The sequence below is a fragment of the Bidens hawaiensis genome, unplaced genomic scaffold (assembly GCF_021521415.1).
Source record: "Bidens hawaiensis isolate Kalapana, Puna unplaced genomic scaffold, B.hawaiensis_p1.1 tig00013027_1, whole genome shotgun sequence".
Lineage (NCBI taxonomy): Eukaryota > Viridiplantae > Streptophyta > Magnoliopsida > Asterales > Asteraceae > Bidens > Bidens hawaiensis.
In genome coordinates, this window is record NW_027492096.1 from 625,501 (window position 1) to 638,116 (window position 12,616).

The 12,616-nt window shown below is 38.2% G+C and overlaps 1 protein-coding gene and 1 pseudogene across 1 annotated transcript; both read right to left on the minus strand.

Moving 5' to 3' along the window:
- Nucleotides 1–4,530: 4,530 nt before the first annotated feature.
- LOC143543100 (uncharacterized) lies at nt 4,531–6,954 on the minus strand. The gene is made up of 2 exons (XM_077035504.1): nt 6,214–6,954; nt 4,531–6,167 (listed from the first exon to the last, which is right to left on the minus strand). Exon 2 carries the CDS (start codon nt 6,070–6,072, stop codon nt 4,975–4,977), a length of 1,098 nt encoding a protein of 365 aa, XP_076891619.1. The 5' UTR covers nt 6,073–6,167; nt 6,214–6,954; the 3' UTR covers nt 4,531–4,974.
- Nucleotides 6,955–10,990: 4,036 nt separating this feature from the next.
- On the minus strand, nt 10,991–12,366 carry LOC143543117 (putative E3 ubiquitin-protein ligase SINA-like 6; annotated as a pseudogene).
- Nucleotides 12,367–12,616: the final 250 nt, after the last annotated feature.

Genomic DNA, 12,616 nt, shown 5'->3' on the forward strand with positions numbered 1-12,616 from the left:
CACATGCATGGAAGTGGGCTTCAGGATATCAGTTGTTGAGATAAGTTAATCTTTCGTTTGCCAATCGGTCCTTTGTCTTGCGGTTTTCGAAGACTAGGCATGCATGAACTTCTTCTCCATACTCGGCCATCTGCAATTTACACTCAAATTAGTCAAAAAATCGTGAAAATTTGCAATTTTGCTGAAACAGAGAGCAAAGCACGGCGGAGTGCTTTCAGAAGCACGGCCCCGTGCTGCTGCTTCTGGTTCAGTTTCCTTTGATGTTTGACTTTTTGGTTGACCACGAATAGTGTTGTTTTGGGCACGACTCGTGTTTTTAATATCGATTTCTAACTTACTCAGACTCGAACCCTCGTTTCTAACCAATTATATCAATTGGGTTTAATGGTGTGTCGGGTATTTATTCTAACACCCAAAACCCGAATTGTTTCTTTCAATTAAACCCTAACCATTAGACATTCAACAATCTATTCATCATATGCAAGCAAATTAACCCATATCCTCTTCGGGGTTTGACCCGATTTGGTCGATTTGAGCGATTTTAGGGTTAAACTAAACCTAAAATGACGAATTTGGATAATGCAATTGTTAAATTAACATACCTTAGGTTTAGAATCGAAGATTTGATGAAGAAATTAGCAAAATATTTGAAGGTCGGCAGTTTTCGGTTCAGAATGCAGTGATATTAGGGTTGGTGGTTGGAGAAAGTTATTTTATTTAGATAAAAACTCGTAACTACTCTGTGATCAAAAACACGGCGCCGTGCTTTTCGAAGCACGGTACCGTGCTGCTTAGTGCAGACAGTACTGTTTTTAGATTTTGTTTATTTGTTGAACTGGTTAGCTGGTTTGTTTATTTGTTTTTTTTACTGAGTTTTTATTATTATATTAACATGATAGTTAAAAATCCAAGATTTCATTAAAACATAAAACTAAATACATAATTAAAGATAGATAAAATGAAAAGTACAACAACAATTCTCGGGTCCTAACACATAGTACTAGCGGAAACAACTTAAACATGAAACGAAGTCAGAACTTCAACGACCACCACTCCCGAACAAGTCCTGGATGTGTGGTGGTGCTCGTTTGGCTTCCAAAAGTTCGTCAAGCTTTTTATTGGGCGTAACGATTTCTCGGTTGAGAAAGTTAAGTTTGGAAGTCACATCTTTGTGGTAGCCATCCACAACATGGAAGTTCTCGAACCTAAGCATGTCGACTTTGTTAATTAACTCGACTACTCGAGCCTCGGTTTGCATGTTGCTCTCAACTTGATCTCTTACAATGCATTGGAGTCTCATGATTTCCTCCTCAAGGAAGGAATATTCATGTTGTTTCCCTTTCTTCACTGGCCTCCATTCAACCCGTTTTCCTTCCATTTAGGTAGTTTGTGTTTTGTGTGAATGGAATAGTGAATTTATGCATGGATTATATAGAGACTGGAAAGTTGAACACGGCCCCGTGCTTCTAAAGGAATAAATGTTTCTGAGTCAGAAAACTGTATGGAGTCAGCGCGTATCATGCTGAAGATTCTGGGGTGACCATGGGGTGACCACGGCCTCGTGCTTAGGAAAGCACGGGCCGTGATTTTTGTCACAGTGAATTTCTTTTTAATTTTCAACATGATTCAAGATCCGGAATTTTTAAAATGACGTTTATTGTGATAATTTGGAAGTTTGGTCATCTAAAAATACTTTTCATTAAATAAAGATCCTAGAACAATTACGGGATAAGCCCGGGTTTCCTAAGAAAAGAAAATAATCGGGTTAAGCCCGAAGTCCTAACACTTGTGCTTAATGCACTTGTTTACACATGAAAACAGAAAGTTAAGTTTCCTAGAGTTCCCCGAAAGGCTCTCCTCCTCCGAGTGGTCCTGGTGGTGGAAAATATGTGAAACCAAGAACTTGAAACTGGAGTTGCTCGTTGATGTCTTGGAGTTCCATTTTCATGTTTTCCACTGATTCGGTGAGTTGCACGAGTCGCATTTCCGCAAGGAGATTCATTTCGGTGAGTTCCTTCACGAGTTCTTGAAGTTTCAAAAGAAGCTCGGTTTTGGAAACATGGCGGGCATCGTTTCTCGGATGTCGGGAAACGGGGATTGCTTCACTCATCTCAGTTGGCATGCTGAATTTTCAGAGGTTTTTGGTTTTGGTTTTGGTTTGTGCAAGAAATGCAATGACACAAGGTGCCTTTTATAACCAAACAGGAAACCGAGCACGGTACCGTGCTTTTGGAAGCACGCCCCCGTGTTTTTGCTCTGACAATTCTGTTACAAACCAGTCTGACTAAGATTTTTGCAGCGTAGATGCCGGCCCGCATTTTTAGGCACGGGACCGTGCTTTTGAAAGCACGCCCCCGTGGTTTTCTAAAATTAAAAAATACATATATATATATATATATATATATATATATATATATATATATATATATATATATACTTAAGTAAAATAAATATTTACAGGGCCTAGTTTTGTGAAGGTCTGGGCCAGACCTTGTTTCCTTAATTTCTTATTTAAAAAGTTTGGAGGGGTAATACCTCCAACACTTCTTTAAGTGGACCGTCGATGTATGGTTTTAATCGAAGTCCATTCACTTTGAACTTTTGGCCGTTTGAATTTGAAATTTCGATTGTCCCATAGTCAAAAACTGATTCAACTACGTATGGACCTGTCCACCGGGATTTCAGTTTTCCTGGGAAAGACGTAAACGAGCGTTGTATAACAGTACACGATCGCCAGTTTGAAATTTTTTTGTTTTCTTTTAAATGAGCGTCGTGTATGCGTTTAGTCTTTTCTTTGTAGGACCAGGAATTTTCATAGGCCAGTGTTCTCAGTTCCCCGAGCTCACGAATTTGATCTTCCTGGTTTGCTCCGGCGGACGTTAGATCAAAATTCACTGCTCTAAGGGCTCAGTAGGCTTTGTGTTTTAACTCTACTGGCAGATGACATGCCTTCCCGTAAACGAGCTTGAAGGGTGTTGTTCCTATGGGAGTTTTGTAAGCCGTCCTAAGGGCCCACAATGCGTCATCTAACTTTTCTGCCCAATTTTTGCGATTCATCCCCACACTTCTTTTCAAAATTATTTTAATTCCTCGATTCGAGACCTCTACCTGCCCACTGATCTGAGGGTGATATGGTGTTGCCAATCGGTGATGAACCCCATACCGTGCTAAGACCTTGTCCATCAGGGTGTTACAGAAGTGGTTACCTCTGTCACAGATTAGGGCTTTCGGAGTACCGAATCTTGAAAATAACTTTTTCAGAAATCGTACAACTACTCGAGCATCGTTGGTGGGAAGAGCTTGTGCTTCTACCCATTTAGATACGTAGTCGACTGCTACAATGATGTATTTATTTCCGAATGAGTTAGGAAATGGCCCCATGAAATCTATTCCCCATACATCAAAGATTTCACAAATTTGAATGCCCTTTTGAGCCATCTCATTTTTTGATGAGATGTTCCCAGCTCTTTGACAAGCATCGCATGCTTGGATCAAAGTATGTGTATCCTTGTATATAGTGGGCCAGAAAAATCCTGCATCAAACACTTTCCTGATTGTGGTGGCAGTACCATGGTGTCCACCTGTTGGTCATTCATGGCAGTGTTTGAGAATGTCTAAGGCCTCCTTGCCTGCTACGCACCTACGAATGACTTGATACGCACATATTCTAAATACGTATGGATCTTCCCAGAAGTAAAACTTAAGATCGGAGAAGAATTTCCTCCGCTGTTGGTGGCTAAGCTCTTTTCTAAGGATCCCACAAGCTAAGTAGTTTACAAAGTCGGCATACCAAGGACTTTCGTCTTTTTCTTCTATGACTCCTTGAATGCGCATGAGGATTTCATGTGGAAAATTATCATTGATAATTTCTTCGTGAAGTTCTTCAGGAGTTGGACATTCTAAACGTGAAAGATGGTCTGCGGCTACATTTTCTGCTCCCTTCTTGTCCTTAACCTCGATGTCGAATTCTTGGAGTAGTAGGATCCATCGAATGAGTCTGGGTTTGGCATCTTGTTTGTTGAATAGGTAACGTATTGCAGCATGATCGGTGTAAACTATGGTTTTGGAAAAAACTAGGTATGATCTAAATTTTTCAAAGGCAAATACTACTGCTAGTAACTCTTTCTCTATTGTGGTGCAATTCTCTTGTGCATCGCTAAGAGTTTTACTGGCATAGTAAATTGGGTGAAAGTGCTTTTCTTTGCGTTGTCCGAGTACGGCTCCAACTGCAAAGTCACTTGCATCGCACATGATTTCGAATGGAATGGTCCAATCGGGTATGGTCATGATTGGTGCGTTGAAAAGTTTATCTTTTAATGTATAGAATGATTCAATACATTCCTCGGAGAAGACGAATGGTGCGTCTTTTTCCAGAAGATTGGTCATAGGTCTTGAGATTTTTGAGAAGTCTTTTATGAAGCGGCGGTAGAAACCTGCGTGTCCTAGAAAACTTCTAATGGCTTTGACTGAAGTTGGCGGCGGAAGTTTGGATATGGTTTCTATTTTGGACCTGTCAACTTCTAGTCCTGCTTGGGATATCTTGTGACCTAGAATGATGCCTTCCTTTACCATAAAATGGCATTTTTCCCAGTTGAGTACTAAGTTTACTTCTTCACACCTAGCTAACATTTTGTCTAGGTTTTTCAGGCAATGACCGAAGGAGTCTCCAAAGACTGAGAAGTCGTCCATGAAGACTTCCATAGAGTTTTCGATCATTTCATGAAAGATGGCCACCATGCAACGCTGGAAGGTGGCTGGAGCATTACATAGTCCAAATGGCATTCTTCGGTAGGCGAAGGTTCCGTATGGACATGTAAAAGTGGTTTTCTCCTGATCTTCAGGAGCAATGAGAATCTGAAAGTATCCGGAAAATCCATCAAGAAAACAGTAGAACATTTTTCCAGATAATCGTTCGAGCATTTGGTCTATGAAAGTTGGTGGAAAATGATCTTTTCTTGTGGCATCATTAAGCTTTCAGTAGTCAATGCAAACTCGCCAGCCTATGATGGTTCTCATTGGTATTAGTTCGTCCTTTTCGTTCATTACGACTGTCATTCCTCTTTTCTTGGGTACTACTTGAACGGGACTAACCCAAGGTGAATCCGAGATCAGGTAGATTAATCCGGCATCAAGCAGTTTGATTACTTCCTTCTTCACCACATCTTGCATGTTAGGGTTGAGACGTCTTTGATGTTGGACCACGGGTTTGTATTCCTCCTCCATGAGGATTTTGTGAGTACAGAAAGAAGGACTTATGCCCTTGATATCCATGATCTTCCATGCGATGGCCTTCTTATGGTTTTTAAGAACCTTAAGAAGTTCGTCTTTCTCTTCTTTAGAAAGGTGAGATGTAATAATTACTGAAAGTTGAGAATCTTTTTCTAGAAAGGCGTATTCGATATGTTTTGGTAGTTCTTTTAATTCTAAGGCTAGTGGTTCTTCGATTGATGGTTTTGATTTTTCATTGTTTTCACTGATTTCGTATATCTTTTCTGATTCTTCGTGGTAGTTATTGTTGAGATTTTCGTTCTCTAAAATGGGTTTGTTGAGTGTTTTGTCTAAGACTTGTGTTTCTGAGGGAGTTTTGATGGAAGAATCTCGCATATAGCAACTTACGATGGAGTCTATGATGTCAACACAATATAAGGTGTCACCGTGCTGTTGCGGATATTGCATAGATTTTCCTATGTCAAAAGTGATTGCCTCGTCATTGACCTTGAGAGTGAGTTTACCAGTGCAAACATCAATGATAGCCTTTGCGGTGGCTAAAAAGGGTCTTCCTAAAATTAGAGGTACGCTTTTGTCTTCCTCCATGTCTAGAATCACAAAATCTACTGGGAAAACAAACTTGTCAATTTTGACAAGCATGTTCTCAACAATGCCCCGAGGATATTTAATAGATCGGTGAGCTAACTGAATGCTCATGTGGGTGGGCTTTGGTTCTCCTATCCCTAGTTTTGCAAAAACCGCATAGGGCATTAAATTAATACTAGCTCCTAGGTCAGCCAGGGCATTGCTAACAGATAAATTTCCTATGAGACAAGGGATAGTAAAGCTCCCTGGATCGGTCATCTTTGTCGGTAGCTTGCTTTGGAGGACGGCTGAACATTCTTCACTTAGGGTGACATGCGAGAGCTCCTCCAACTTCCTTTTGTTTGTCAGCACTTCTTTGAGAAACTTGGCATATTTTGGCATCTGAGCAATAGCCTCGACAAAAGGGATGTTGATATGGAGTTGTTTAAAGAGTTATAGAAACTTCCCATACTGGGCTTCCAATCGTTCCTGCTTCAGTCTTCCAGGGTACGGAATAGGCAGAACATAGATTCGGACTGGATCCTTAGGCTGTACTGTGCTTGTTGGGGTCAGCCTTTCCTGCGTTTTGTCAGGAGACTTTTTCTCCATAACTGGTTCTGAAGTTGGTGAGACAACAGTGGTTGTACCGCTCCTGAGTGTAACGGCGTTAGCTGTTGCATTCGGGTTGGTGATTGTGTTGCTTGGAAGAGTGCCAGGTGGTCTTTCAGATAATTGTCGGGCAATTTGTCCGATTTGGGTTTCTAGGTTCTGAAGTGATGCTTGTTGACTTCTGAGATCGACTTCATGTTTTAATAATACTCCGCTGATATCAACAGCTCTTGAGTCGGCTTTCTTTTCTGCTTCATTTGTTTTGGTCAATAGTTGGATTAACATTTCTTCGATTTTAGAGTAGCTTGGGTTTTGATGGCTACTAGAACTTTGATCTTGAAATTGAGGTTTAGGCTGGAAGGGTTGATTCATTGGTCTTTTTTCGAATCCGGGTAAAGGTTGAGTGTTACCTCCGTCTTTCCAGCTGAAATTCGGGTGGTTTCTCCATCCTGGATTGTAGTTATTGCTGAAAGCGTTGTTCTGTCGAGCGATGAAATCGACTTCTTTCATGGCCATGATGACTTGTTTACAGTCACTCGTCTTATGATTTCCTCCACAAGTATCACAAGTGAGTTTGGTTTTTGATAGCTCGGCTTGAAGTTGCTCGAATTTTTTAGACAAGGCTTCAAGTTGTGCTGTGACAAGAGTGTTGGAAACAACATGGTGTATTCCTTTATGGGTAGGTGTAGATCTTGGCGGGTTGTAAGCGAAACTCTCTTTGCGGCCTTGTCCAAGACTTAAAATGCTTCGTTTGGTGATTTGGATCCCAGGTCTCCACCAGCGATTTGGTCGATGGCCTGTTTGTTTTGACTGGATTATGCATAAAAGAAAGTTTGTACTTGTAACCATACGCTCAGTCCATGGTGTGAGTAATGATTCATCATCATCGATCCGGAATCCGGTAATGCTGGCTCGGTATTTGGCAGTTTTTTCGGGCGGAAAATATTTGAGGAGAAACTGTTCAACCATCTGGTCCCAAGTGGTGATGGAACCAGAGGAAATAGATTCTATCAATTCTAGGGCTTGGCCCCTTAGAGAGAAAGGAAAGAGTTTGAGTTTGATTTGATCGTCTGAACAGTTTTGAATTTTAAAGGTTCCGCAAATTCGTAAGAATCGAGATATGTGAGAAAGAGGATCTTCGTCAAGAAGACCATGAAACTGAACTGAATTTTCCACCATATGAATGGTGCTAGATTTGATTTCGAAATTTTCGGTAATTTCGGGTGGAGCCACTCCATTTCCGTAGCCTTCGAGAGTTGGCTTGGCATATTGGCTCATGTTCGGCTCATTGTTCTGGGCCGCCATCATTTCTTCGGTTTATTTCTTCGGTTTGATTTTCTCCTGATGTACTGGCGTCTACTAATTTGTCTTTGATTGCTTCGGCGGTTTCTGTAGTCCGTTTACGAGTTCGTCGTCGAAAAAGTCGTTCCGGTTCAGAAATTGAAGAAACAAGCTTGGGCTCAAAAGTAGAGGACATACATAGGACTAAATCAAAATTAAACACTAAAGTAAAAGTTAGCTAAAGTTAAACTAAAGGTTAGTCTAAGTTAAACTATAAGTTAGGCTAAACTATTTTAAACTAAACTAAGGTCTAAATTAATTAAGCTAGAGTAAGGTAAGGTAAATAAAGATAAAAAGTAGGCTAGTCGTAAAATTATATTATCTAATATTTAAAAAAATTAAGATAAAATAAAATAGAAATTAAAAATATGTACAATTATAAACAATGATTAAATTAAAACTTGGATCGTTCTTAGAAACGTACCGTGTCCCCGGCAACGGCGCCAAAAACTTGATGCGTGTGCGCGTGTAGTAGTAAAATATAAAAGGATGGAATGATTTGTTTTTGCACAAGATCGTGTTTTAAATTTATAAAAGTGATTTCTACAAAGACTAAACACACACAAAATAGGCAAGTGTACCTATCATATATGTAGAATAGTATTGGTAAGAACCAAGTATCGATCCGTGGACACAAATGTTTTTAATAATAAATCGTTGTTTTACTTCAATAGGAGGTTTTAATCATTTTGGGGATAATTCTTGAACTTTTTATAAAATATAAATACTTATATATAATATATATAGGTGACCAAGACAAGAGATTCTAAACGAGTTGTTCAATTATGCGAAGGTTACCATCTAAGATCAAGAATCCACTCCATTTTAACATTGATAATTAATATTTGGACATGTGATAAACTTACCGTAGCAATATATGATAGATAGCTCCTTAAACCTTAAGTGAGCATCTTTGGCACTAAGGAGATAGTATGCGAATTTTAAAGTCCACCCTTTCCTAATGTCATACCATCTCAATGATATCAATTTAAGTTGGCAAGTAGTTTCGTAAAGTAGAAAGATTAGGATTGACTTCGATTTCTCAAATACCAATTCTAACAACTTCGGGTGGTTGTAGTTCATCACACAACCTTCCTTTGGTTGATTTATTTAGGTTATAATTACACATTCCGTTAACATATGGTTTCTTTAACTAATTTGATATCCTAAGCAAAGCCATTTTCGGATTACCAAGGTTTAGAAAAATACACCATAACTTATATCTCATCATTTCTAAGTACAATATAAGGATCCATGTTTCGATAATGTATCAAAGTATTTCTATCTTTCAAGAACATGAATCGATCATGAACGATTGCCAATGAAATCGACAACCACCAACTTTGAATTAGTGATTTAAGATGGTGAAACATTTCTCATCAAAAGATAATTGTAATATAACCATGTACTTTACTAGAATACATCACATGTCTTGATTAATTATCAAGTAAAGCAAAGCTTCTTTATAGATTTTAGATGGTAAAAGGAGTTTAGCTCATAATGAGCATAATGATAAACATTAAGATGATTGATAATAACAAATACATGATTAAACTTGGAACAATCTAACCAAATGTAGATGAATCTTTCTTCTTAATGATGGTAATGATGGTTGATGATGATGATTAGTGGTGATGACCTCCAAGCCTTCAAACTCTTCACTCGATCTTCAAAGTGAGTGTTAGTGTGTGTTTTTATAAGTGAAAACTGGAGAGAATTATTTTTAAGGCACCCAAAATGAGTGCAACATGAGCCACTATTTATAGGCAGTCTGGATGGTGAGGCACGCCCCGTGCATTTTTATGACATGTGCCAGATTTGTTTTGTCTTTTCTGTGAGGTGGCAACGGCCCCGTGGTTGGTAGGCATGGCCCCGTGTTTTTTAGTGACATGTTCTCAATTCTTCTTTGTCTTTTCTGTACTCTCATCCACGGCCCCTTGCATGATGAGCACGGCCCCGTGCTTTTGCTTCCAGATTTTGTCTTTTCTTGTGTCAGAAGCATGGGGGCATGTTTCTTGAGGCATGGGGGCGTGTTTCTTTGTTTTCTTGTGTTTTCTTCTGTTTTTCTTCGTCTTTTTGCTTGTTTCTTTGTTTGGGGCTTGGTTTCACCTGAAATTATGTTTTATTATGATAAGTAGCCTTTTATGCTATGTTATTAGATAGAAATTGTAGTTTTATTAGATTATTTGATGCCGAAAAGATGTATATTTCTATGTACATCAATGAGCTTGTTTCAACCATATTGAACTTGCCTCTTCGATTGTACTTCTGATTAAACGACCTCAGTGCTGGTTGCTCTGGATCCGGAACGTGACTTTAAACCCTAGTCACGCTGCAGCTACTCTCTTAACCCAACTTCGGACTTCTCCTCTGTTGAATCTCCACAACAGCAGTTCTTGATCAGAACTAAGCTCTGATACCAATTCTAGTAATGAATTGATAATTAGAATCACAGCAAAGAAAGACTCAGAACGTATTGCCAACTTGCAAATAGTATTAATCAGAAGATCTACATCCTAATTCTACTCAAACTCAAACACAAACTATCTTTATCTAATATACTTAAATAGATAAACCAACATGTTTATTTATTCCTTAATATTAGAATGAGTTTGATTATGACTCGAACTCTCGGTTTGGCCCAACTCACCGCAACATGGTTCGATAATTCCCAACAATAACAAGGTTCTTTTCTAAAATGTTATATGTCTTCCCTAAAGCTTCATAAAATTTTGATAATTCGTTTTCCTTTTAACAATTGCAAATATAATTCAAAAGGTTACCATGCATATACAAAGCCTGAGGTATAATAAAAATATGCAGAAACAGCAAAAGTAGCACACAAAGTGAACATTCTAATTAATATATAACAAGATAAATCTTAAAAGGTCCGTAACATTATTCAACCACATCAATTTGCAGTTACACATACAAATCAGAAGGTAACTTCTAGAAAAATAAGAGAACACTTGGCATACACGACATTTATTTGTTCAAAATGTTATTTGATCAAGTAAATCAAGAAACCAAACACTATATATAAACTTAGACACCAAGAAAACTAGATTGCCCCTTTAACTTTAAATCTCCTTCAAACCGTCCCTTTGTTGGTTTAAGTCCCAAAGCAAAATCAGAAAACACTTATGTATTGTATGTGTGTATTGAAGTAAAGAAAGAATAATATTGAAAAGTATTCGTTGTAGTGGAAATATGATAAAAGATGCACTCTTATTTAATAAAATAAAGGGCTAAAAATAGCCTACAAGCATCCAACGGAAATTTAACAACTAATTGAAACAAATACTAAAAACCGACTCATAAACCCACCCGTCAAGATTAAACCCAACATCCTTGAGATCTTCCGTACCACTCTTATACTTTAGGTGTTGGTGAATCGGGTCTTTCAAGTTTGTATTGCACCAAGTCTTTAACTTGGCGACATGGGAAACAAAAGTTTCTTAATGCATATATGAATACACATATGATCCATGTAAGTATAAAAGTCAGATGGAACTGTTAAGTAAAACTTTCTAAGCGGATGTTCAAACCACTTTGTATATACTTCTGGTACGCTTTCAAAACAAAGACTTGACCCAAAGTCCTGAGCAGATAAACGATATTCGAAACAACCTGTTAACGTGTTGGGACCCACACAATCAACACTCAAAACTCGCCCATGTTCTTTAACATGATGATTGAGGATGAAAACAACGTTTTCATCTTGTTCTTGAAGAAAGATGTGTTTTTGGTGCGGTTTACAAGAACACAGAAATTTTCGTGGTATGTGAATCGGGTGGTTGAAGTTGCATGTTGGATGCCGAAATGGAGGTACAACTTTTCGGAAGAATCTGAAAATTGGCATGACGGGTGAGGGCAAAAGCATGTGGCGTGTGAACACATTCGGTCATGCTCATTTTGTTTACCGTAAGGTATGGTGTTTTTGCAACCGTTTTTGCATAATATTTTGACTGATTCTATGAATTTTTCGAAAGCTATGCAACGATTGTAACCAATTGGCATGCTGCAAGAAGGACATTTGTTGTTCACTTTTGAGCAGCATGGGGAGCACGCTATATGCCCGTTCGCACACTACAACATTATCAAAAATAAAACAGATTATAATAAAAAAACACTTATGTCAATTCAGTTATAATTTAAAGAAGCTGCAAAGATAATTATAATTCAATTATGGCAATTAAGGCTTACATATATATATTATTTACTATTAATACCTGAAACACAGGGGAGCATAATGGCTGGTGGCATATTGGACAATTCAATACATCAGAATCGCTAACAAATGCCATTTGGTTTGCAACACCGGATGACGTCATTTGTTCCTCCTCCACAGCGTGCAACTGAGATGCGGTGTCGGGAATCTGCATATTGATTTTTACTTATTAGAAGCATTGTAACACATTTATTTTAGATGTTACATGTCTACTTGAAAATTGAAATTAAAGTGAAAAAAATAATATATAAAATTACCAGCTCCGAAGAAGACGGAAGAGAAGGAAAGTTTGAAGGACTAGCGCGTGAAAGATCAGACATGATGTAAATTGAAGATGAATATGATACTGAGATGAATGTGTAGCTTTTCGCATAGTAGACTAGTAGTGTCATTGTATAGAGGATTTGATGTAACGGTAACATTGTATACGATACTCACCTTAATTCTAACGGCTACTTAGTAATATAAACACCGTAATACAATGCTTACTTTAATTCTAACGGCTACTTAGTAATGTAAACACCGTAATACAATGCTTACTTTAATTCTAACAACGGCTACTTAGTAACGTATATCATTAATTTGGTTTTTTTAATTTCAAAATTCAAATTTGAAATGTTGTTTTTGTGTGAATTAATTGTG